We start from the raw sequence: 26,672 nt of genomic DNA on the forward strand, positions 1-26,672 counted from the left end.
AAAACCCACGCACCCACTGTTATTGTATGTGAGTGTAATTTCTGCTTCTATGAGTTGAGTTGATTCAAGTGTTTGATTCAGCATTGTTTGATTGTAATTACAACATTGTTTGATTACAGCATTGCTTGATTCAAGTGTAATGTGAGTGTAATTACATCATTGTTTGATTCAAGTGTAATGTGAGCGTAATTTCTGCTTCTATGAGTTGAGTTGCCTTGCCAAACAAGAATTTTCCTTAAAAAATTGCGTCAACATGAAAAAACCCGACCCGACCCGACCCGAGTTGCAGCCCTACTACTTACCATCTACAATATTTGATACCATATGGACGGTTTGGATCATTCTATAGTACATCCACTTGTACTACACTACTATGGGCAGTGCACAATGAATCCAACACTTCATTCTGAATTACGAAGAACAGGCTCACAAAACTGACTTCTGGGAAGGTTTTATCTGTGTTTCCAGACAGTTCACAATAGCTGATCCATTTTCCCTGTCAAATTTAGATCCTAGTCATTCGATCAACATATGTTTTCACCAATTGATTTTGAGAAGTTGATCCCCTTTTTTTTTTCCACTGTCCATTTGAAGATCAGTCATAATCCGCATTGAAGTATCCAAATGCATTTTAAGCTCCATAAACAGCAAAATACAAGGTGGGTATCATACAAAACAATCATGTAAATAGAGGGAATGGAATTCAAGAGATTTGCAACAAGTCACTGTTCTTTCTATCCTTAGGCCCTGTTTGTTTTGGATTTTGAAAATCAGTTTGTAAGTCCTAAACCGATTCTTGGTAAAATTGAGCATTTGGTTAGATGCTGTTGAATTGATTTTGGACTAGAATTGATTCTAGATCCCAGCAAAAACACATTTATGGGATGTAGAATTGATTCGAGCCCAAAATCGATTAACCCAGATGCTCAATTACGCCAAGAATCAGTATTGAACTCAAAATCATTTATCAAAATCTTTAAAAAAAGAGACATTCAACTGTAGCCAGTAGGATAACAATAAACCTAACACCCAAAATCACATGTTTGATCATTAAATAATAATGTTTTTCAGAGACCCGTTTTAATGTACTACTGTTTACAGTTAGAAAAAAATCTATAATTCTCACAGGGCATCTCGAGCAGCAATCCGGCATGTGATAGAATCAGACAGTGTGGAGATCGCTAGTTCTGGGCCCAATATTTTGTAATGCTGGAGAAAATGGAACCATCATTAGTAACCAGAAAGAGAAAAGCAGGATTTTTGTAACTAATAATCCAATCAAACCTTTTGTATCTGGGTTTTGTTGGCTTTCCCTTCCAATTCCTCCAAGTCAATCTCTTTCCCATTGATAAGCTTTTCTACAGCTTTCATCTGGTAAGCTAATACTTTGTCAATACCATTACTCAGTCTAGATAACTGAGAACTACAAGTCATAAACAAATAGTAAGCATTATTGAGAGAAGAGACTGAAGAAAAAGCACATTCTTAGGTCCATGAAGTTTTTTTTTAAGTATCTGATTTTATTCACATTTAACCCAAAAATATAAGACCTGCAAAAACAGTAGTCACCCTCTTAATTTTACATTTCTGATCTTTCTTCTTCCATGAATGTATTAACAATCTCCACATCCTCTTCCAGGCCTCTTTTGCCAGTTAATCAGCTTTTTCATAGGAGGAGCGCTTCATATACTGGAATTGAAGTCTGATTTTCCAAACTAGATCTCTGATTTGGGCCATCTTAATCATGGATTTCATGCGGCGAGGTTGATTTTTTTTTTTCTGACAAAGTAACAAAGATTTTATTAATCGAAAAACAAAATACAAAATACAGGGGACAAGATGTCCCCAGTAAATATGCGCCCAAGGGACGGTACAAAAGAGCGACAACTACTTCAAGTATTATCCTCGACAAGGATATCCTCGCCAATGTTAGTAGATCCGCACCTGACTTAGCCAATCCATCCGCCATAGAATTGGTGGATCTCCTTATGTGGGGAGGCTGATTTGGGTCCATGAAGTTGTTATCTTAATCATGGATTTCATGTGGCGAGGTCCTCTTTATAAGGATTCAGCCTGAATAGAATGTAATGGAAACCACCAATTATATTATCTAGACTGTTGCTAAGTTCCTTATGATACTTCAGGTTGAGTTTGGCTATGTTATTTACCCATCTTAAGGGATGATTGTTCGGGGGAGAAAATTTTTAGATGGACTTCTCATAACTAACTAGCTTGGAGGCGAGAATGGAGATTTTCTGGAAATATGACCGTAAGGATCGGGGTTTTCATGACTAAATGCTTGAAAGACGGTTTTGAAGTTAGATGGGTGGCAGTGAATCAATGCTTGATTTTATAAGATTACTTCTTTATTTTGATTATTTCTTTAGAAGATCTAGAGGGCTGAGACTAGATGATCTTCTATTAATGTTGCTCATTATTGTGGTGAATGGACTTAAAAGAATATCAAAAAGGGCCTGAGACATGTTCATTGAAGAATTCAAGGTTAACAAGCTAGAGATCTCCATCTTCAAGCTAGAGATCTCCATGTACCACCTCCAGTGTCTTCACAACAGTTCACTATATATATATATATATATATATATATATATATATATATATATATATAAATTGACATATATATTTAAATTGACATTTATTATTCCAAAGAGTGCCAAATAAGGGATAGGTTGTCCCCTAACAGGCTACAACAATACCGCCCTCTACATACAGTAGGATTAGCTTACATATCCGTTATATGCTACCCATCACCATTCCACATTACATTACCCAAAAGCCTAACTTGTATCGAATCCAAACAACAAGGGCCAAATTTGTTGGCCCTGCTAAGAAAAGATCTGCGTCTGCCATACCACACAGACTTACCCACCAAATTCCAGCAAGCAAATTCGATTTTCAAAAATCCCGCTCAAAGACCTAGAGCTATTGTGCGCCCCTAACCGTGCACGATAACCAACAACCCATCTTCACCACCCGATCTCAGGCAGCCTCCACCTCGCACCACCACCAAGCTCCGGCGAACCTCCATGAAATCTAGCAACATAGTTGTTTCTGCCACCATCCCCTCCATTTCCTACTTCCACTAACCCCAAAAAGTCAGAATCTGGCAACCTCCATTACCGCTGGCCACCTACCATGATTCTTGAGTCCGGAACCCACGGCCTCCTACAATCAGATCCGGCAACCCCATTGCTAAATCCAGCAACCCCCAGCCTCCATGACCCCTAGATCCGGCAACCCACGACCTCCCACAACCTCCACAGCCTTCCATGATTCCATATCAGGAAACCCACGGGCCTTCCACAACCACCCGCGGCCTTCCACGACTCCTAATCCGGCTTTACGGCTTCCATGGCCTCCACAACTCTAGATCCGGCCTCTACGGACACAGATCCAGCCTCCACGGGAGAGTCACTCTCCAGATTTGGCTTCCACGGCTCCAAATCCGGCCACCACGGAGGAGCCACAGCCTTCCACAGCTCCAGCTCCAGCTCCAGCCAACATCACGGCTGTGTGTCTGAGAAAGAGAGGGAGAGAGGGAGGGAGAGGAAGAGAGAGAGAGAGAGAGAGAGAGATCTGAGAGGGGGGGCGAGGCAGGGAGAGAGAGAGAGGGAGACAGATCTGAGAGAGAGAGAGAGAGAGATACCAGAAGGGAGCCCTAGGGTTTCCGTTGCCCTAGGGGGGGCCAAAGGGGGGTTTTGACAACAGTTCACTATTTTGAGCCAGTTCAAAATAAAAAACTGTAATTTCATAGTGCGCATATGTCTATCTCATACGACTGCGAGGCACCATAGGTTAGTAGTGCTTCTTTATCTCACACAAGGTACCTTGGGGCGGTGTTAGGCCTTGGAGGGACGAAGCCTTCATTTGGAATTTTGAAGATGAGATGGAGCCAACTTGAGAGTTTGGGTTTCAAACAGGGGTTATTTGACTAATTTGGGTTTTGTTATCAGATCGCTGAGTTAAGTCAAGTATGTAATAAGGGTGAGGCCAATTATTTTTTTTGAAAATTGACAAATATATTCATACTAGCAAAATTTACAATGAGGACCAGTAGTCCCACCAGATTTACTTAGTATGAATTGCCTAAGAGCATTCTCCTTGGCCCAAAAGAAAAGCTCATTCCCCCTCATACTACCCCTTACATTACCCAAGCCTTCATTGTAACGAATCCAACAAAAATGCATTATTGTGGGGCCCACAAAGTCTGAACCGTGACCTGCCCACGTCACACAGACTTCTCCACCACAATCCGAATTTAATTTTCAAAAATCCCACTCGAAGGCCAAGAGCTATTGTGCGCCCCTAACAGCGCACGATAGCCGACTACTTAACAACACCGTCGGATTTTCGGCGGCCTCCACCTTGTACCACCACCAAAATCCGGCGGGTCATCCTCCAATCCCTTCTACGTCTATTCCACAAAAGTCAATTCCGCGAGAGGAGTTTCAGCTATCACCATCGTCATCAAGCTATAGTTGACCTTCCACGGCTCCATGTCCAGCACCCCACGGCCTTTCACGGCCTCCGGCAACCTCCACGGTTTTTCTCTGCTCCAGATCTAGCTTCACGGCCTCCATGGCTTCAGATTCGGCCTCCACGGGTCTCAATCCAGCCTCTACAACCCCAGATCTTGCCTCCACAGCCCTAGATCTAGCCACCACGGAAGAGCAATGCTCCAGATCTGGCCTCCACTGGCCATCACACCCGTCTCAGGCCACCCACAATCTTGATTCCAAAGACCACAGATTCCTAAAGTCAAACCCAAACACCTCATTGCTAAATCTGTCGATCTACAGCTTCCCATATCCCTCATGGCCTCCGGCTCCGATAATCCATGGCATCTACGGCCTCGCAGAGCCTATAGCTGGCCTTCAACGGCTTCAAGTCCAGCACCCCACGGCCTTTCATGGCCTCCGGCAACCTCCACGGTTTTTCCAGCTTCAGATCCAGCTTCACGGCCTCCGCGGCTTCAGATCCGGCCTCCACGGCTCCCAATTCGGCCTCCACGGCCCTAGATCCTGCCTCCACGGCCTTAGATCTAGCCACCATGAAAAAGCCATGCTCAGATCTGGCCTCCAGGGACCCCGATTCGGCCTCCGCGGCTCATCTTTGCCAACAATGGGAGAGACGAGAAAAAGATGGCGAGACTTAAAAAGCAGCAATGGGGAGAGACGAGAGGGCGAGATTCCAAAAGGAGAGAGAGATAGAGGGGGGCGAGCAAAAGAGAGAGAGGGAGACGAGAAAGAAAGAGAGGGAGAGGGAGAGGGAGAGAGGGGGGGGGGGGGGGGGGGGGGCGGAGGGGGGGGGGGGGTTGAGAAGAGGGAGACGAGGGGGAGAAAACGCCTCCCTCCCTAGGCGAAAGCCCTAGGGAGGGAGCTTTTTTGTCGCCTTTTTTTTAGGGTGAGGCCAATTATAGTCCACAACTTATTTAAGTGAGGGTTTTATTTTCATAGAGCTTCAGTGGGGGTACTTCTATTTCCATAGGTTTTAAGTGAACTTTCTAGAGTCAGGTTTTAGTCACAAGAGGGCACAAATGCTAGGCTTAAGGTTTGTTATGAATCCCATTTTGTTCGGCAGTCTTGCACAGTGGGATGGGACGTAGTGATGTTCAGTCTGTTTTGGTGTTCAATCATGGAGAAGGCTCAACGACTAGAGAAATTTTTCTAAATAGTTAAAAATAAAAAATAAAAAATATTTATTTGAGAGGGTAAAAAGACATTTTACCAAAAAAATAGTTGTAAATTCCGTTTCGTTTCGTCCCCGGAATGGACGAAACGAACCGGTTTCGTTACAATTCCGGAACGAAATTCCAAAAATTTCGTTCCATTCCGGCCATTCCGGACGAAATTTTCCGAAATCCGGAATTTCGTCCGGAATGGACGAAATTCTCCATTCCGGCCGGAATCGTGCATAACGGCTAGTTTGACTGGATTTTACAGATTTTACAACAATGCCCCTGGAACCTGGTGCGCACCACGCGTACCCGACACGTCTTGCTTCTTCCTGCTGCTTCTCTTTCCTATTTTACTATTTTATTGTCCATTTACTTAAGATTTACATGTAAATAACGGAATACCCTCCTTTTGGATTTATTAAAAATAGTTTCAACACCCAAATCTAAAAGGAAAAAAAGTCAACTCTCCAGTTCTAGTACAAAATTCAAAGAAAAATGGTCGGGTCAAAATTTTAACTTTCTTAAATTCCAAACGGTGGGGTATTTTTCAAATTTTAAAAATTCATAAAATCTATTTTGTCCAAACATTATTAAATCCCAAAAGTCCGGTAAAAAAAATCTCATAATCTGGTCTCTAAAAATTATTCATCTTGTCAGGCACTGGTCAACACACTGGTGACAGACTTTTTTTTCTAATGAATGATGTATTAATCACTTAATATATTTTTTTTGTGAACGAAAAGTTTCGACCGAAATGCACCGAAATGACCGAAATCCCACCGAAATTTCGTTTCGATGGCCAATACGAAATGGCGACCAAAACGGAATTTACAACTAAGAAAAAAACATATTTTACTAATTAAAAAAAATCTACCAAAGCCAAGAAATTGGCACTTGATGGACCTAATTAATACGAAAATTAGTGCATAGATCAATGAACCTAAACATTTATCATAACAATTGCCAACTATAATATTATAAATTAAAATCATGTTTAAATGCTTTGGAAGTAGAAGCACAAAAAAATTGACAAAACAAACCTTATCTTGAAGCTTTTGGAAGGATTTAGGGAAGATAAAGTCTTGAAGAAGTGATGGAAAATAGGCTATTTGATGGATTTTCATAGCCTCCAATCATTTGGGAGGGTAAAAAGACATAAAATGCACTTCGAATAGCTATAAACAGGCAGAATCAATGCAAAAATGGTAAAAATACAAAAACTGAGCCATTAGAGGGACATTTCTGGAATTTATTTTGTAAAAATCCATAGTGTTGTCACATGCTTAGTTATGAATACCATTTCATTAGTTTGGCATTTCGTTTGGTTCAGTGGGATGAGACATACCGACATTTAGTCCATTTCAGTGTTCCGTTCCAAATAAGGTGCTACAACTAGAGAATTTTTATAGTTAAAATTAAAAAATTGAAACAATAAAAAAGTATTTAAAATAATAGGAAACCACTACGTAGACCATATATATATATATATTATTTTTTTATTTTTATTTTTATTTTTATTTTTATTTTTTTTGATGACGTAGGTTGTCCCCCCTACGGATACACGTAACGACCCACTAACCACGTGTATCAGGTAAGTCGGGGGCGGGATTTGAACACTCGTCAGCAAGGAGCAAACCCGTGACTTTATACCGAAGAGCAAAAGATATATTTACTACTTAAAGCATCTAGATGGGCATGATATTGGCTCTTCAAAGGCCTAATTAACATAAAAGTGGATGGGCATGATATTGGCTCTTTATATGCCTAATTAACATAAAATATAGTGCAAAACATAAAAAACTAACCATTCACCATACCAAATGCTGAGAATATATATGGTGCCCGAGAGGGCATGCTCGTGTAAGAGGCACCACCCTTATATTTGATCCAACAGCAGCACAATTTTTAAGAGGCTGTTGTTGGATCAAATATCAAGGGCGGTACCTCCATCGTACTGCTTACACAAGTAAAAAATCACGTGTGAATGCTTTGGAAGTAGAAGCAGCCTAAAAATTTTGACAAAAAACCTTCTCTTAAAGCTTTTGCAAGGACTTGAGGATGATAAATAGTTCATTTGATTGGAGTGCTACTAAATGGATAATCTACAATGCTCATCAAGGCATGAACATTGCCATAGATGCGCCCAAGAAAGTCTTCCCTGCTTCCCGCTGATGGAATTATCCCCAAGATGAAATAATATCCATACATGCAAGGCAGAAAATGATCAGGCAAAAGGAGAAAGCTTTCAATTGCACAAACTCAGCCAATTAAGAAAATATTAGCAAATTCATCAGTAGAGATGAAGATGAGTTGCTCTTGTTTGACTCGACAAGACAAGTGTTATAAGTGAAAGATGACATTTTAGATGCAATTAGATGCAAATCAGTTTAGAAAATAACTATGAGCAAAGAACAACAGCGGATAGAGTTCAATTAAACATCCGAACTGGCATACTTGGAAGGAAGAATCAAAATGATCAAATCCACTTTCACCTTATGGTCCTATTGTTTAGACATAGTCACGTAGTGATCAATTATATTTTTTTGAATTATAAAAAAATATCCAGAGTAAACAAATAGGTGATCCACAATATCCTCCGCTGACTGCTCTACATCCCAGGCACACTATCTACAATAGATTTGAAAACCATAGTTATGAAATATGTTATGTTTTGTCCGTTGTGGATGAGAGATACCATACCTGTACCAAAATGGATACCATAGAGTAGGGCATAACATTCTGGCTAGAATTTTGGTCTGTTCCAATCCGTGTTGATTTGTTTCGTATACATCGGATGCAGACAAGGCAGAAAGCTTTGTTCCGATAGGAGCAGGTCCAGAATTTTGAAAAAAAAATCAGAAATGTCCATCCAATGGCTTAGTTTTCATATTTTTACCGTTTTGTCTTGATTTTGTCCGCTTTATAGCTATTCGTAGGGCAAAGGCATTACTATTCGATCTCCAATGGTACGAAACAAATAATTTGGGGCCTCTTATTGTTTAAGGGGATTCAGCTAATACGATCATGTGGGCATCGAATCGCTGCTGTGGACCTTGGCGATTATAGCAAACTTTAGACACTATTCAGGACTTGATTCGAATTATCAAGCCACCTCTCAATCATATGCGACGTTTTGCAAACTCGGAGGCGGATACCCTGGCAAAGGAGGGGGTTGATAGCGAGGAGACTTGTATAATCTTTAATGCACCATGGCTGTAATTCCTTAACTCTTGTAATCTGCCCTCGTTAAATATGGGGGGATGGGTCTGGATGGATAATCCAGGGGATCTAATCGGGGGACGCCTCGTCCCCATGTAATGCTTCCATTATCAATGAAAGTTGGTGTTATCTTTAAAAATAAAAAAAAAGCTATTCAAAGGCCATTTTATGTGTTTTTAGTTTTTACCCCCCCCCCCCCCCCCAATGAATGAGAATTATAGAAATCAATTATATGGTGCAATTACACAATTACACAATAAAATTGATAATAAAAATGACATAGAGAGCAACAGAACCACCAACTGAAATATATAAATAGTATGTTCACGAAATGGTCATACCTCATCGAAAGAAGAGTTGAAACGTGCTGCCAGGACATAGGTAGTGTTGTCAGAGATTCCACATCTCTTCAACGATTCTGTTATCTAGTAGAACAATGGTGTTCGAAAGGTGATTATTCCAGAGAAAGTAAGGAATTAAACTGATAAACAAAATCCAGTAAAAATGGATAAAGATATACATGTTTGGACCCAGAGTAGTTATAAACAAGCTCTGAATGAAGGGTGCGTGTTTTCAGTGATTCCCTTGATTTGGCCATAAGAGTTGTATGAGCAGCTGCTAGAACAGGGAAAACATCTGGTATCTGTTTCATAACTAATAGGAATAATATTAGAGAAGCCTTAAAAGGGTAGAACTGCAAACATTCAGGAAAAAAGAACAAAGTAGAATTGCATTTAATAGAAATATAGAAATGCATGTTCCTTCATTGGATGTAAGAATGGATTAAAAAACGTTGAACAAGATGAGAAAAAGATATTACACAAGGAAGGCAGTGTGTTGTAATCCAACAGAAGTGCAGACTTTTTTTTTTGAAACGGTACGAATACAGATTGTTGAAAACAGTGGACCCGAAAAATTAGAACTCTTAGATCCGGCTGTAGACTTTCACCAATTCTAAAAAATTAATGTTTCGTCATATAATGAGTTATAATTGGTTACAAAAAGGATATTTTAATAGGTAATATAAATGCAATTTTTATTTTCTGGGCAACACTCTTTGCTTCAGATGGGTAGAACTCAAAACCTTTGCAATGACTCAGAACCCATGGATTTTCAGAATCGAACATGTGTCCGACACCGATACTTTTTACCATTTTTTGAAGAACTCATGCAACACAGGGAATACATTAGGCTATGGACATGACCAAAGGTGTATGTAAGGTAAGGTATAGAGTATAAGACAAGCAGGAAAGTAAAGTTGGTTTTTACTTAGAACAAAATATCGCTCCATATGCAATCAATTCACCAAAATGGAAGACTTTTTCACAAATATGGAGAGAGAACCTACAAGAGATGCATTGAGAAATGCTACTTCAGGCTCAAGAGTGCCCGCTTGCATAGATTCCAGAAGCTCCCTGCAAGAATGCCTCATCAGCTCCTTAGTTACATCCCTTTTGAACTCAAGCTTGTTTAAAGGAATTTGTAGCATGCCAACTAATATTGCAGGTTAATGAAAGAACACATAGCAGAACCCTAGATGTCCTGAGATTGAAAGTGATATCTAAGAATCTCTAAAAAAATCAGAAAACAATGAAAGGAGTATTCTAATAGATAAAATCCCTTAAATTTCGGGTTAAAAATAAATAAAATGATTAAAATCCCAAATCAGAATGCTCTTCTATGGGTCTCTTCGTTTGAACTCAATCATTCCGTCAACAGATTTGGAAGGGATGCTTTTTCCATATCTGGGTATTGCATAAGTCCCATGAACATAACTTTTTTTTTTTTTGAAAAAAGTCCCATGAACATAATTCATAGCTTATAATTTTAAAACACACACGCAGATGCATCATTGAATGGATTGTGGCAACTAAATATAAGTTGATGATGGGCAGAGGGAAGGGCAAAAAAAGGAAGAGAAGGGGGTTTATGTTACTTGCTGTTGGTGACGTCTGTAAACAGGGCGAGAGTGACTGTACTTCCATTCAGCTCGAATTCTTTCATGTCTCCGCAGAAAAACCTACTTTGTCTTTGCGAGAAGCTACGGACACTACAAGGGAATAAGAAAGTCCATATAAGCTAGCAAAATGTGATGCGGTAAAAAAATGAGACGGGTAAAATTCAGGTTTAATAGGGTATTGGTTCAGAAAAAAAAAAACATAGCAAAAAAACAGTCAAATAAACAGAAATGCTAAAAATACTCTGAATGAATAAAACAAGTTTAATATTTGATTTTTAAAAAATGGATTTAAAAAACAAGTATGTCGGCATATATTCCCCAAAAGGGTCTTTTCTTCTCATCATTTTTTATTTTATCTGTTTTAGCATCCAATTGAAACAACCAACAACCAAAAAAAAAAAAAAAAGGAAATGAAGAATAAGTATAATATGCATATGCAGAACAACAGACTTGCCACTTCACGTGTAAGTGTGTTAAAAAAAAATAACAGTGACAAAGTAAAGGAGAAAGAAAATAAGCATTAGCATATGAGCAGATGAGAAGATTTCTTGATTCATAATGCTAAAGCTTGAAAATTCACATGCTCCATGGTTCATAAAATACAGAAGGATTCTATAAAAATTCTTAGGCCAAGGAATTCATTATAGAACATGTAAGATAAATTAGTTTTAATTAATGTTCCTTCTAAACATTAAAGAAACAGAAGAAAAACATATAAATACCAAAGCTGGGGTGATTCTGATAGAATTTGTATATGATTCTATATAGACAAGTAAAAGTTCTCTACCTTAGCACAACAAACACTTGCCCACAAAAGTGCAAGGGATTGAATGGAATGAAAATCTATATTACATGATTTTGATAAAAAGAGAAACAAATAGACATATAATGCATGACCCACTTCTTGTATTGAAAAGAATCACACATATTTACAACAGATGGTCATAATTTAAAGTTTAGGGTTTTTTCAAATGGGGTTTCAAAGAGGTTTTGGGAGAGATTGGGTTTTGGACATACCTAGATTAGGTGGGTTTGCTGTGAACAATTGGGAAGAAACCCTATATTCTTCTTTCTAAAACGGAAACTAAACCCATCCAAATGATCTAGACCCTTTGATTTGTTTATCAACCATGTGGGTAGACCTGGCAAACGGGTGGGCCGGGCCGGGTTTCACCTGACCCTTACGGGCCCAAATTCAAAAATGACCTGTAATTTTACGGGTCACTAATTGGTGGACCCGGACCCCACCCGTGCGGACAGGGTGGACCCGCGGGTCCCTTTTTTCCCCCAATAATTCAAAACATTGCAGCCTAAAAATAAGAAAAAATAATAAGCCGAAGGAGATTATATTCACACCCCCTTATTTTAATATTGGCACCCCTCTTAATTTGAACTTTTTCTCTCCTCTTACGATTCTACACAAGCTCTCAACAGCCAACCACAAGATTAAACTAAAGAGTATATCAATAAGGAAAAAAGGTGAAGCAGCTAGATATCAATATCACAGAATTCAGTTGTAATATGAATCACAGACCCTAACCCTATTAAAATAATCAAGAGAGGAGGGATCAAGTTGTCTTGGGTACTGCCTTAATCTTTAGTTAATGGTAACTGAAACAGAGGTCAATCTTAGAAAAGACTTGTACTCCTTCTAGTTGGTCAAATAAATAAGGGATAATTACATTTACACCCCCTCTAGTTTCTGACACATCCACTTAAACCCCTATAGTTTAAAACGTGACAAAGACATCCCCTCTAGTTTCATTTTGTTTAAGGTTTGCCTCCTCAGCTGAAGGTTCGTCCATAGATTGAAGGGTTAGGATGATCCGATGGAGCTGATTTTTTGGGCACACCCTATCTATGTTAGGACCTATCAAATGAACGCTTTGGATCATCCAAATAATGTGGGCCCATACCCGAATCCAAACACTACCAAACGCTTTGGATTCGGGTATGGGCCCACATTATTTGGATGATCCAAAGCGTTCATTTGATGGGTCCTGACATAGATAGGGTGTGCCCAAAAAAATCAGCTCCATCGGATCATCCTAACCCTTCAATCTATGGACGAACCTTCAACGGAGGGGGCAAATCTTAAACAAAACGAAACTAGAGGGGATGTCTTCGTCACTTTTTAAACTATAAGGGTTGAAGTGGATGTGTCAGACACTAGAGGGGGTGTAAATGTAATTATCCCAAAATAAAAATACACTTTGTTTCAATTTTTGGTATGGTGTCAATTACAAGGATTGCTAAAGTGCTATATACATGTAGAATGCATTTAAGGCTGTCGTCTACAATGTACATTTGGCAAGCATTTCGACCGTTCATTTACTGGGCCCTTATGTAGATAGGGTGTGCCCAAAAATACTCCTCCATATGATGATTCTAACCCTCTGATTTGTGGAGGTTTTTATATTGTGTCTTCAATATTAAACCTCCAGAGACCAGAGGGTTAGGATCATCCCATGGAAAGATTTCTTGGACACACCCTATCTATGTTAAGGCCCAATGAATGAATGGTTTGGATCACACAAACAATGTGGGCCCACTTCTGTTTTGGGATGCACGTGCATGTATAATTTCTTCTTTTAAAAAACAAAGGGCACTTTTGTCTTTTTAAAATTGAAACACGGTTCTTTTTGCATTCCGTTAAGAAAGGTCTTCATCTGACCTGATGTGCAAGGAATGACCATAACGCATTATTTGATTTGCAAATTAGCAAAATAGAGGACTCTATTTGCAAAAAGGCTATAGTTGGGGACTCTTTTTGCAAAAACCCCTTCAAATTTTAATAGGGCTCAATCAGGCTTTAATAGTGTTCAACTGAAGAATTTTCAAGAATTTGCACATTTTTAATAGGGTTCAATCAGTTCTAAAAACCCTACTCCTATTAAAAACCCAAACCCTAACCCTATTAAAAAATCAAGAGAAGAGAAAGAGAGATTAGAGATAGTGAGATAATTGGAGCGAGGCGGGAGGCTGTCGGAAAACAGGGAGATGACCGGAATAACGGACAGAAGACGAAGGAATGATGAGGCTTTTAGGTTAACAAAAGGCTTCTGTTTTGCCGGGAAAAAAAAATTTATACACAGACTTTAAAAGTCGATAACCCCTTTGACGGATAAAATCCCCCGTTTAACGTTATCGGTCAACTTTCAAATGCTAGCAAAAACGTTAAAGGGGTGAAATTATCCTAAAGCAGTGAACCATTCCCACGGAAAACGTTAAAAGGGGGGATTTTGTCCGTCAAAGGGGGGAAAGTATCATTCCCCTAAAAAAAATGGTTTTAAGTTTTCCGGGTACCCGCGGGTCCACCCGGCCCGGGACATTTTTCCCATCACCCGTATGAGCCGGGTTAAAAAATCTACGGGTGAGATTACTGTGACCCGGACCCGTAAATTTCGGGCGGGCCAGGTGGAACCGTGGGTCCGGGTCACTTTTTGCCAAGTCTACATGTGGGTCGCCTCATGATGCTCTCTACTAGATCAATAGTCTCGATTACACTTGCATGTCCTTATGTGAGGCCTTTTAATTGATTGTTAACATCAATCCCAAGAGTGATTGTTTGCCTAGTTGTTCGTTCCGAAGACATAAATGCCCAACAAAACACATATGGGTCCACCTATGTCAATGATCCTAACTAGGGGTGAAACTTGGGTCGGGCTCAACCCGAACCCGACAGGTTCAACGCACCTGATTTTGGCTCGGGTTGGGTTGGCATTTCCTCGGGTTGGGAAAAGCCAACCCGATTTAATTTCGGGTTGGGTTAGGGTTGAGGCCTTGGCAACCCGACCCGATCTCCGTCCTCTAATTTTATCTTGGTTTTCTATGGTTTATTGTATTTTTCCATTCGGCCAAAGGTGAACCTAAACCAACCCGACCCGATTTTGGTTAGATGGGTTGGGTTAGGGTTGAGAAATGTAGAGGCAGGCTGGGTTAGGGTTGACAATCCTCAACCCGAGGCCCGGGTTGGTTTGGGTTAGGGTTGAGGGAATGCTATCTCGGGTTGGTTTAGGGTTGGCCTCAATCCGATCCAACCTGACCCGAGTTGCACCCCTAATCCTAACCATTCATTTGTTAGACCCCCACTACAAATGGGTCATGCTTCAAATATCTTAATCCTCTTGTGGATACTTTGCCAATGATTGTGGATCATTGCTTTCTATTTTCTACTCTACCATATATAAGAGGATAAAAATAGACGTTTATGGGTCCTCACCCATGGCAGATTAAAATGGAGCAATGTTCATGATACATTACCACATAGGCACAAGATAAAAGGAACTACAAAAATCAACAATTTAGATTTTGGTTGTGGAAGTCCAAAAACAATCCGCTAAGGAAGTAGAAAACCAAATAAGACCCAGAATTTAAAATTCTGGGTTTAATGAGTTAATCAAATAATGGAAAGCTCATTTTTTAAAGGGGACTTTTTCCTCGGAAAGAAATATACCTACATCCAATCATGAGATGTCCCTTTGTACGATTTACAATGTTGGTAATACGATGGCCCACCATACAAATAGTATGCCAATCATCTTTTAGGGCTGACGTGGCAATCACCAGATAACCCTTTACCATCTAAACATCTCATATTAGGGATTTGCTACGAACCATCACAGAAGGCATTTCACGGATGGGCTGTTGCATACGAGAGCGGTGAAATAAATGAATAAGACAAAAACTGAGACTGAGTGGCTGCTTTCACATGCAACTGCCCATCCGCAAAATGCCTGATGCGATGGTCTATAGCAAATCCCCCTCATAGTATTGTAAAATGGCCATGATCAGTGTCCATGTGGCATTTGTACTCCTGATCTGGACCTTTAACCACTCTAGGGTCCAACTCCAATTGTAAATGGGATTGAGGCTTTGTGCAAAGAATCAACGGTCTAACTACACTTCAAAGATTTCAATCTGTTAATTAATTCTTCTCTAAACCCTCTGTTTAAAAACCATCAATGGGTCTTCTAGGACCGTTGATTGTCATCAGTGTCATCTTTGTACGGTGGTGATGACGATTGTACCACAATATCTCTTAAATTTCAAACCCCAAGAACCATTGCAGAAAAAATTACGTTTTAAAAGTGAAATAATATATTCCTATGTCCCCCTTTTATTCCCCGTCCACCCCCATCTAGTGTATTTTGACCACTCTTTTTACACCACAAAGGGGTGGCTAAGGGAAGGAAGGGGGCAAATATATCATTCCTTGTAAAAGTTATGATTCTTATGACTAGGCATGGAATTCGCTCAAAGGTAAACGTTAAAAATCCAAATATCGTAATAAACAAAAGCCCAATATAGCCGTTACAAACTTAAAAAAAAACACTAAGTAATGAAATGTAGCCGTTACAAATCCCTCCAATTTAAAAAAACATCAAAAGAAAAGTTCATATGGATCCAGACCAAAGAGGAAAACCATGGAAGAGATACAAAGCCTCAGATTCAAAGCCTCAGAGCTCTTACTAAGAGAAGAATGGAAAGAATCCATCAAAGTCTACACCCAATTCATCTCACTCTGCCAAAAAAATCTCTCAAAACCCCATGAATTCTCAGATGAAGCTGATCAGATTGATACCACCAAACTCAAGAAATCTCTTTGTTTGGCGCTGTCAAATCGTGCCGAAGCGCGAACCCGATTGAGGGAATTCTCAGAAGCATTGGAGGACTGTGATCAAGCATTGGAAATTGAGACCACACATTTCAAAACCCTAGTTTGTAAAGGCAAAATTTTGCTCAATCTCCATCTGTATTCTAAGGCATCTGATTGTTTTCGAAGGGCGCTCGAACTTCAAAACAATGGGAGCTGCGAAACCCTTAATGGGTTTTTAGATCGCTGCAAGAAACTTGAATTTCAGTCGAGGACTGGTGCGTTTGATCTTTCAGATTGGGTCTTAAGTGGGTTTCAAGGAAAATCCCCTGAACTTGCAGAATATATAGGTCCAATAGAGATCAAGAGATCGGAGAATTGTGGCGGTCGCGGACTTTTCGTGACGAAAAATGTCGAAGCGGGAACTTTGTTACTTGTCACAAAGGCGATTGCCATCGAAAGGGCAATTTTGCCGGATTCCGGCGAAGATTCGAACAGCGAGAGTGCTTTATTAGTCATGTGGAAAAACTTTGTAGATACAATTTTTGATGCCGCCATGAAAAGCAGGAAAACCCTTCAATGGATTTACTCATTATCGACCGGAGAAGGCGAAGGTAACGGACAAATTCCCGATATAAAGATCTTTAGGCCAGAAACAGAGTACTCTGTTTTGGAAGAGAAAACAGAGTGCTCTGTTTTGGAGAAGAAACCAGACATGGGCAAAATTTTGAAGATTTTGGATGTGAATTCTCTGACTGAGGATTCGATTTCGGCTAAAATTCTCGGGAAGAACAGCGATTATTATGGGGTTGGGCTTTGGATCTTGCCTTCATTCATGAATCACTCGTGCAATCCGAATGCTCGGCGTTTGCACATCGGAGATTCGATAGTGGTTCATGCTTCTAGAGATGTGAAAGCAGGGGAAGAGATCACTTTTGCTTATTTTGATGTGCTTTTACCAGTGACGAAGAGAAGGGAGATGGCTGAAACTCAATGGAAATTTAGGTGTAATTGTAAGAGGTGTAGGTTTGAAGAGGGGGCCTCTTATAGAGAGGAATTGAGGGAGATTGAGAAGGAATTTGAATGTGGGTCAGATGAAACAGTTGTTCTTAGATTGGAGGAAGGGATGAGGAGATGGATGGTGAAAGAGAAGGCTAAGGGGTTTTTAAGGGCGTCGTTTTGGGGTGCGTTTTCGAATGTTTTTCACTCGGAGAAGGCGATGAGGAGATTTGGGAGACGAATTCCGAAGGCGGAGGTGGTGGTGGAGAGTGTGGCAGATGTTGTGGGTTGTGATGAGAGGGTGTTGAAGGTGGTAGTGGAAGGATTGAAGAAACATAGTGGGGTGGTGGAAATTGAGAGGGCAATGAAGTTTGGGAGATGTGTGTATGGGAAAGTGATGAAGAAACAGGCCATGAGAGCTCTCCTTGAGCTTGGCAATTATGAGTAGAGATGTTAGAATTCAAGCAATTTTATGACTGTTTTTTTTACCACATTTAGTTTTTAATGCAAGTGTCAAGCATTTAATGATTGAAGAAAAATAGTGGGGTGATGGAAATTGAGAGAGCAATCAAGTTAGGGTCTTAGGGAGATGTGTCTTTGGGAAAGTGAAGAAGAAACAGGCAATGAGAGCCATCCTTGAGCTTGGCAGTTATGAGTAGAGCTGTTAGAATTCAAGCATTTTTATGATTGTCCTTTTTTTTCCCTCATTTGGTTTTGATGTCGGTGTTAAGCTTCAAATTTGACTAATGCTTCACAATGTGAATGAAATTTACATGAAGTAATATGCTCTCCTTGAGATTTACACATTGTGAAGTAATGCTGTGAGAATGCAAGCATTTTTATGATTATTTTCTTTACCACATTTGATTTTGATGTTGGTGTTAAGCTTTAAATTTGACTAATGCTTCACAATGTGAATGAAATTTACATGAAGTAAAAAGCTTTTACACCATGTAATTTCTTGCTTGTGTCACCTGAAGATAACGGGTTGTTTAGTGTTGAAACTTCCTTTCATTTTTCCTTCACAAATGGATTCATTTTTCCATCACAAATGGATTTTCTTTGCTTATTTTACATGCAATACACTTTCATCACAAACACAATCAACAGGCACACATTACGGGTGCAGGGGAAAAGGGGAAAAAAAGTGATCAAAATGGCTAAAACAAATTTTAAGTAGTATTTTTAGCGGGAGAGCAAAAAACTTGAGGGTGGCGTGGGAATGAGAGGAGCATGAAAAGCTCCTAAAAACCAGGAAAAAAAAACTAATTTTAATTAGGTTTTTTTTTTCCACTATTTTTAGGAAATTTCTGACGCTCTCTCCACTTCCACCAATTCAAAATCTCCTCCACTCCCCTCAAACAATTGGGTCCATCTCCAACAGCTTTAAGCTTTTGGACTAACAGGTTGTTTCAGCTTTTGGACTAACAGGTTGTTTCACATGTTATCAGAGCAGTTGCCCTCAAAACTCCTCGATATTAAAAATCCACAAGTGTAGGCCAACCCTAAAAAGAGGGGCCACACATGAGGGGGAGTTTTAAAGTATAAAAGATTAAATAATGCCATCTCCAACAGCTTTAAGCTTTTGGACTAACAGGTTGTTTCAGCTTTTGGACTAACAGGTTGTTTCACATGTTATCAGAGCAGTTGCCCTCAAAACTCCTCGATATTAAAAATCCACAAGTGTAGGCCAACCCTAAAAAGAGGGGCCACACATGAGGGGGAGTTTTAAAGTATAAAAGATTAAATAATGCCATCTCCAACAGCTTAAGCTTTTGGAGTAATTGGTTGTTTCACATATTCCATGGAATAATTTTTCATAATTGGAGTCATGATCTACTTCATGGCCTTAGGCTCGTGAAGGAGTTTTTAAGGTCCTGCTTTTTAAACATGAATTTGTTAACCACTATGGGGGGCAAGTAAAACCGTCTGTGCCGTTCACATTACAAATAGGATAAGCATGCACCATGTACAGAAGAAAAAAATTAAAAATAAAATTAAGAAAAAAAAGAAGAAAATGGAACCAACTTAGATTGTCATTTATTTTTTAAAGAGCTGTCAAAGGTTATTACAGTTCCCAAAAAGCTCACACAAGCAAATTAAAAAAAGAAGACAAGCTGACTTTTTGCAATTATTAAAACATAGTTGTGCTGATATCATTTCCCTAATCAAGTTAACTGAGACGCCAAAGCGGGCATCGGAAAATCCGCCAGCCATCGGAAAATCAATCTAAAACCTATGTTAATATCAGTTTATCACATGGAAATACTACTAATGCATTCATTTCTATCCAGTATTGCAAAAGATACACCAATGAAATATGCTACCAAAATTTAACAAAGAGATCAAGCATTACAAAAAGTCTCCGGAGTAAACTCTAGAACACAGGGTATGGATCACGCTCAAGGCAGTGCAAAAAATCCAGAGAAAACATGACCAAAGTACTCAATTGGCTCAGTTCATATCTTGTCTCCTTATTCTGGATATTCAGGTGATGAAAGGGAATGATTGCCATAAGTAGCCGTAATGTAAAAGGATGATACCATCGAAGCTCTAAATCACGGGGTTGAGTGTTCTAACCCAATATACCAAATCTTCGAGGCCGAACCAATCAACACGCAGACTATTCAGTATTCCAGAGATCTCCCAATCAAACGCCAGATAACCTCCTCACCAGCTTATTGTAAAGGATTCGGTTATCTCTCACGGTGTTGCTCCCCTCCCCCTCTCGCTTAGTAAATGATTGTTCCTATATTTGAAAATTGTGCTAGACTGCCCTATTCACCAAGAGGGACCCTTCCTTCTTCCTGCTACAAAAAAAGAAAGAGGGTTGGAATCGACACATTTATTATTCTTCTTTTTTTCGCAATTTTGATTTTTTGAACCGTATGCATCCAAAGGTGCATGCAGGGTGGAGGAATCTTCTCACCCCGGCCGGGGTCGGCGAATGAAATCTGCTGGATGTCGGAAAATTGGAAACCGGTGAGGGGGAAGTCCGGCCCCTGATTTGACTGGGAATTATGCTCAGCAGGCAAAGAACTCTTGGACTCAATGCCCTACTACTGGGTGGGAAATTAGCAAGTCCAGTGTTACCTGATCTACTATCATCCTCTATTTTTTTGTTACCACAATTTAAAGGTAAATGATATAATTATGATTACTTTAGAGGGATATCAATATAAATTGAAGGTTCCTCTAAATAAAAATTGAATAGGACCGGTACAATTAATCTCTTTTTGGGTGTAAAAAATAGAAATTTTAGAATTTTTTTTTTTCCTTCGCAAACTTTTGTAAGAAATTCATGCAATCCAAAGAGGGCCTTTTAAGAAACAGCGAACCAAAAAAAAAAAAAAACACGACAATTCACGTTACCTTGATGTAGCCCACACGGTTTTCGATTGAAGAACCTAAATGCCTGTTCCAAGTAGAGAAACCAATTTGCGAAATTTGTGAATTGAAAAGACAAAAATGTAGCTTAATGTTGGTTTAGATAAGTGGTGAAATTAAGTAGCGGCACACTAAGTTCATTGTCCATGATTGGCTCCTTTGCAATGGCAACTGCCTTCTTCTTGGTTTCAGCCTCCTTACATTTGCTTTTCTCCTCCTCAAGTTTGTCATCTTTTTTGGCAGCAACATTGCCACCTTTTTCGTTGTCGATGATTCGCACCTTTGCAACGGCATCTGCTTTTTTCTTGGTTTCAACCACCTTACCTTTGCTTTTCTCCCCTTCAAGTTTGTCGTCTGTTTTGGCAGCAACATTGTCACCTTTTGTCTCAAAAGCCAATTCCTTCATTTCATCCATCTCACTAGTTATCTCCTCGTGCTTAACCTCCAGAGCAACCTCCTCGTCTTCATTTCCTTCCTGCACATGGAAGGAAATGAATTAGTGTATTTTACCAGATCCTTATAACTAGAATGAGGATTAAAATAACTTCCTAATCAACTCAACTAAATCAAGATTCGGGATGGAAGCTTAGATAATTTTGTAAAAGCCAAGAAAACAAGATCAGGCATCAAAAGACTAGAAAGCCAAAGCACAATATGTTTTTCATCATATTTAAAAACTCACACCAAGTATTCCATTCAGTTCCAAGTCGAAGTTGGTTGAACCATGGATTGACCAAGGTTACATAACCAGTTAACAGATACCATGCTCAAGCAGCATGTATAGAAACTTTAATTAATTCAAAAAATTCATTCAGCAAAGTTAATCGTGATTCATTCATCAATTTCTTTTCAGAGATTGAATATTAGGCAGCCATAAAAAGTTACAGAAATAAGAAAATAAATAAGTTTAAAACGAAAAAAGGTAAAGTTAGAAACAGGAAAAAAACCCAACCAGACCAAAAATCGAATTTATAAAAAGATATGCAAGAAATCAGACACCATATTCAGAAAAATTACCGTTGGAACTTCCATCAAAATTGAGTTCAATCAAATTTGGAGGAGGGTCCATTTGATCGCCTTCTTGATTCTAGCCAATTTTTCCATAGAAATCTCCTTCCATTTTTTAGTGTCTAAAATATTGTATGTCTAATTAGGGTGAACAACAATCACCCAGGTTGATAGTGAGGACTTTAAGTTAGTTATAAGATACCTATTTTCTTCATATCAAAATAATTGTGTTCTGATAATTCCGAATAATCTAGATGATAGCAAAAGTGGTGATGGACCACATCGATTTACCTTTCTTTCTCGTCTTGTTGGTTTTCCATCCCATAAACAGCTAGTCCTTGTGATGCGATCCGGTCTTGATCACATACTATTTAGAAGACTTCTATTTTATTACTTTCTATTTGGGACATTTAGGATAGTTTTCGTTTTTTACAACAATTTCTATTTCAATCTTATTTATATTTTCGGAGCCTAGATGTGAGGGTTGTCCACAGCACCTAAGGCCCACACCACCTTACCACTATCCCTCTTTTACCTTGATCATATTTATTTTTAATGGTAGCAGATTTCATTAATAAGAAGAGCGACTGAGAAAGTACACCCCAAAAGAAACAAGGATAGAAAGAAAATACAGGGCATAAAAACAAAAAATACCACCCACTTATGGGGGAAGAAAATCGAAAAGTTCTAGACTTTGCTTATCTACTCCTTCCCTGGCTAATCTATCAGCAATCCCATTTGCCGATCTTCTTACATGGATAAAGGATAAGGAAAGATGATTCAATCTATCTCGGATCTCATCAAAAAATTGAGCGAATCTCCAAAGGGGAACCGAAGAACCCCTAAGCCATCTAATACCATTGAGAGAATCTCCTTCTACGATCACACGGTCCAAATGATCCCTTTGTAATTGAATAATCCCTTGATGAACGGCTCTAACTTCTGCTTCACTCGCATTTGATACCCCAATAGGCCCCAAAAAGGCCCAAATGATTTCACCCCTGGAATCCCTTAGAACACCACCTATACCTACCGGCTCTGGATTCCCCATAATAGAGCCGTCAAAGTTGAGTTTCAACATCCCTTGAGGTGGAACCTGCCATTGCTGTACAATAGATGATCTATGCTTGCCACTGAAGCAAATCTCCTTCCACGCCTCCTACAAAGAGTAAGCCGAAACAAAACGGAATAAGGGGAGGGATTTAGCCCAAGCTATGGTTAAAGCAATGACTTTGATGAAGAGAAAGTGTGGCGATTTGGATATACCCACAAAAATTATGTCATTCCTTTCTTCCCACAGAACCCACATGGTTGCTAGAAGAGATAGAGACCAAAGAACTTTCCCTTTTTTTCTTTCATGGGACCATCGGTTTTCAAGAAGCTCTTGCGGACTGGTAGGGAAGACTTTCCCCCTTCTAACCACTTTGTTGTCCCCACCTTTTCCTGTTGTCCCTGTAGTCCCTATGATTGTTAGCCATTTAGAATTTTTTTGTTTTGTTTTTGGAAATGGAATTGTTCAACAGTTAGTTAGGGACTGTCCTCTTATTTCTTGACTCTCCACTCTACCTGTTGCCATCATATACAGTGAGAATCTTCCATTCCAATGACTTACCCGGGCCTTCTGTTAATGTTGGATATCTATCTTTTACCCTCTGGGCTCCTGTCATTGAAAGGATGGAAACAACTCCCCAAATGGAAGAACATATCTTTTTCTTTACAAGGTAGAACCTATCTTGCAAGGATGCCTTCACAAATCATCCTACATATTTCATGTCGCTTTTTAAGATTCAGACAAAGATGGCAAGACGAATTGAGAAGTTACAGAGAGATTTTATGGGAAGGGAAAGAAGGAAAATGCTTAAATATTTGGTGAAATGGCAAGTAGCAATGTATCATGCATATCAAAGAAAATTGGTGGTCTAAGCATTGGTAATGTCGGTCTCAAAAACAAAACACTACTCAGAAATTGCTATGGAGATTTGAAACTAAAAAGAACTCTTCGGAAGAAAGTTATAATTGGAAAGCATGGAGAGGGTTGGGGTGACAGGGACATCAAAAATCTAGAAAGAGGTCAAGGCTCGAGAGCATTGAGCTCTGTTTGTCAAGTTAAGGATGAGTTCAGTCTGTGGATCAGGTTTAGAGTACAGCCGTACGGGTGGAGAGAGAATAGGTTTTGGGAGGATATTAGGCTACGAAAAGCTACTCAATGCCAAGCCTATTCAAGCCTCTCTAGGTTAGTTTCAGAAAAAGACGCCAATGTTTCTAACTGTTATGAAAGGAGGTAACTTATGTGGGTGGATCTTTCATAGAAACCTAATACATGACAATTTTTCTTGCATCCTTAGACCATTTTCTGTGCTCATGAAAACTCTTACATCTCATAGGTGGAGAGAGATAAAAAGATATACGCTTTTAGTCTTATTTAGGTGAATTCCTTCTTTGGTATGCTCACCCGAGATAGCATTATCTATGATCCCGAACCTAATTTGTAGAGCCCCGGACCTCCAAGGGTGAAAGATTTTTGTTGGACTACTCTTTTGGAGAAAATCAACACTCAAGATACGCTAAAAAGGAGGAGGTTTGGGCTGGTCAAGAAATGACCTCTATGCAAAGAAGCAAGGGATTGTTTAGCGATTTATTCATGCATTGCAAGACGACTAGAGCCATCTGGAAGAAGTGTAAGCTCACATACAGAGGCCATCTATGCATGGCAGACGAGGATCAGTTAGTCAGTTAATTTTCCGCTGCTGCAAGATGACTATAGCCATTTGGAGTAAAATTCTCTATTGGTTTGGACTACAATGGGTGTTATGATGTCTCTGGAAGCACTTATTGAGGGCTCCCAGGGTTGTGGTGTCAAAATGGGTTGAAAGAGATGCCAGAGCCTTCAAGGTAAGAATGCTGGCTTCTTTGGGTTAAGATCCCAAAGAAGATGAAATGAGTAGTACATGGGCCCCCTGTCCGACCAATGTCATTGAGCTCAACTTCACAGAATGTTTTCTTGACAATCATGATCTTAAGAGTATCAAAATTGTGTTTAGAGATGCAGAGGGTGTGACTAACCATTCCTACATAGGGCCAATCAGTTCTTCAAATTCAAATGAGGCTGAGGTTAATGCTTTGCTTACGAGATTGCAAGGTTGAAGAGAATCTTTCTGTCGAGGGGGCTCAAAATATGTAATAGTGTGGCCAAAAAAAGATAAAGTCGGTCCTTGGAGCTTAGGTCCTTTCATAGTTTTGATGTTGACTGTAGCATGGGACGATATTTCCTTTTCTCGTATCACTAGGAGTGCTAGTAATCCATCAGATTGCTGGCCAAGGCCAGAGTGTGTGGGTTTGTTTGGTGTACAAGGGGCAATCTCTGTCCCCCAATTTAGCTTTTTACTTTTTCCTTTTTTCAATAAATCCAATATCGAATGAATCAAAAGTGATTAATATGGATTGGAAAAAATTGCTGGAAGATATGAAGCAATTTCAGGATCAATTGATGCAATTTGTAGCCAAAATAATTGCGGATAAGGTTGAATTTGGTTAAATGAGAATTCAAGTTGGATACCTCAATATCAAAATCCAATAATGAAAAACCAAGGACCATAAATTCAATACAAAAAGAGACTCAAGAAAGTCTAAACTCAAAAAAAGGAGAATGAATTAGAAGATCTGGATTATAATGCAAAGAAGCTGAGTATGATAAAAATTGAGGAAGGTGAGAACCAGGATGCTACCGTAATAACTTATGGGCTGGAGATTATAGAGAGAAAATCCACGAAATTCAAGATTCAGACAAGTGCCTATTCCTTTGAAAGGTATTCTGACATTATTTGTTGACGGAAGGAGGGTGTGGAGGTAGAAACTTGATATTATTAAGACCACCTTAAGCCATAACTCACATCTTTTTGTCTTCAAACTACATAGCAAGCTAGATTTCTTTCATATTAGCAAAAATCTCAAATCAGAGTGATTACAAATTGACAGCAAAATGTACGAACTAAAAATAAGATCCAATGCAAAAATCAAACAGAAAACACTCGTAAGAGAGAACATCTAAATTAAGTTTAATGTGAATAGAAACCAAAATATGACCTGTTGACACCCAAATTAGACGCTCCATAAACAGCACCATATTGAGATCCACCCGTATCTGCTTCTTTAGAAGAACCTAACATAGAAGAATGCCGAGAGGGCATTGAAAGTTGCGAGCCCCCTTCAGGATCACCAGGATAACCCGATCCAGGCCACAATGGCAACAATAAGTTATGGTAGAACAAGACTATCATCACAAAAAAAAAACACATAAAAAAGGAAAATGATATTGAGAGCGAGAGTGCAACTGAGAGGAGAGCCAAACAATGAGAATGTGTCATGTGTGCAGAAAATTTAACTTTTTCGGTTGCACTCTCGGTCTCCCTAGCATTACTCTAGGGCGTCCCCAACTATTCAATCCAACTCAACAGTCCATCTCACAGTACTGAAAAAACAATCATTTATATGGAAACACTCAGGGGCCGCTTGGATACACGGATTTTAGAATCCAGGTTTTTAGTTTGAAAACAGTGTCAAAGAGGGTATGAATCAAGCTGTTGAATGCTGTCCTGGCAGCATTTCTTGGATTTTAAGCAAGAAAATCAGGTTTTAAAAACCTCTCCTACATCCTATGATTTCTAAAACCTGGAAATATGGGAGGATCTTCTACTCTCTTGCTGATGGAAAAAAGGGAGAGAAGTCAAAAATGATGGTTGGTCCTCTCCTTCTCTTGTCTCTAACCCTCTTTTACACTGTTTTCAAACTAAAAACCTGGATTCTAAAAT

The 26,672-nt window shown here is 39.4% G+C and overlaps 2 protein-coding genes and 1 long non-coding RNA gene across 5 annotated transcripts; 1 reads left to right on the top strand and 2 right to left on the bottom strand.

Annotated features, from left to right (window-relative positions):
• Positions 1–1,023: 1,023 nt before the first annotated feature.
• LOC143857974 (EKC/KEOPS complex subunit tprkb-like protein) lies at positions 1,024–12,031 on the bottom strand. Of its 3 annotated transcripts, none has more exons than XM_077368543.1 (7): positions 11,892–12,031; positions 10,851–10,964; positions 10,263–10,329; positions 9,435–9,557; positions 9,256–9,339; positions 1,285–1,371; positions 1,024–1,209 (listed from the first exon to the last, which is right to left on the bottom strand). In XM_077368543.1, the coding sequence occupies exons 2-7, from the start codon at positions 10,916–10,918 to the stop codon at positions 1,123–1,125; spliced, it is 516 nt and encodes a 171-aa protein (XP_077224658.1). In that variant the 5' UTR covers positions 10,919–10,964; positions 11,892–12,031; the 3' UTR covers positions 1,024–1,122. The 3 variants fall into 3 exon arrangements, with proteins under 3 accessions (XP_077224658.1, XP_077224659.1, XP_077224660.1); XM_077368544.1 differs by lacking the exon at positions 11,892–12,031 and adding an exon at positions 11,662–11,866; XM_077368545.1 differs by lacking the exon at positions 11,892–12,031 and having other exon boundaries at positions 10,855–10,964.
• A 4,189-nt stretch (positions 12,032–16,220) lies between these two features.
• On the top strand, positions 16,221–18,156 carry SDG35 (SET domain protein 35). Its single transcript, XM_077368557.1, has one exon. The coding sequence runs from the start codon at positions 16,301–16,303 to the stop codon at positions 17,915–17,917; it is 1,617 nt and encodes a 538-aa protein (XP_077224672.1). The 5' UTR covers positions 16,221–16,300; the 3' UTR covers positions 17,918–18,156.
• A 2,736-nt stretch (positions 18,157–20,892) lies between these two features.
• LOC143858320 (uncharacterized) lies at positions 20,893–26,112 on the bottom strand. Its single transcript, XR_013238910.1, has 2 exons — positions 25,948–26,112; positions 20,893–21,331 (listed from the first exon to the last, which is right to left on the bottom strand). It is a non-coding gene; the product is annotated as an uncharacterized LOC143858320 (long non-coding RNA).
• Positions 26,113–26,672: the final 560 nt, after the last annotated feature.

The sequence above is a fragment of the Tasmannia lanceolata genome, unplaced genomic scaffold (assembly GCF_043159265.1).
Source record: "Tasmannia lanceolata isolate RefF3 unplaced genomic scaffold, GAP_Taslan_0.1 ptg000025l, whole genome shotgun sequence".
NCBI lineage: Eukaryota > Viridiplantae > Streptophyta > Magnoliopsida > Canellales > Winteraceae > Tasmannia > Tasmannia lanceolata.

Bases quoted from the DNA above. Each gene is read 5' to 3' on its own strand.
- LOC143857974 (XM_077368543.1), bottom strand. From the start codon at position 10,918: ATGAAAGAATTCGAGCTGAATGGAAGTACAGTCACTCTCGCCCTGTTT. The intron at 10,330-10,850 runs GTAACATAAACC...GCATTCTTGCAG, and splicing joins ACAGACGTCACCAACAGCAA to GGAGCTTCTGGAATCTATGC. The intron at 1,210-1,284 runs GTTTGATTGGAT...CATTTTCTCCAG, and splicing joins ACAAAACCCAGATACAAAAG to CATTACAAAATATTGGGCCC.
- SDG35 (XM_077368557.1), top strand. From the start codon at position 16,301: ATGGAAGAGATACAAAGCCTCAGATTCAAAGCCTCAGAGCTCTTACTA.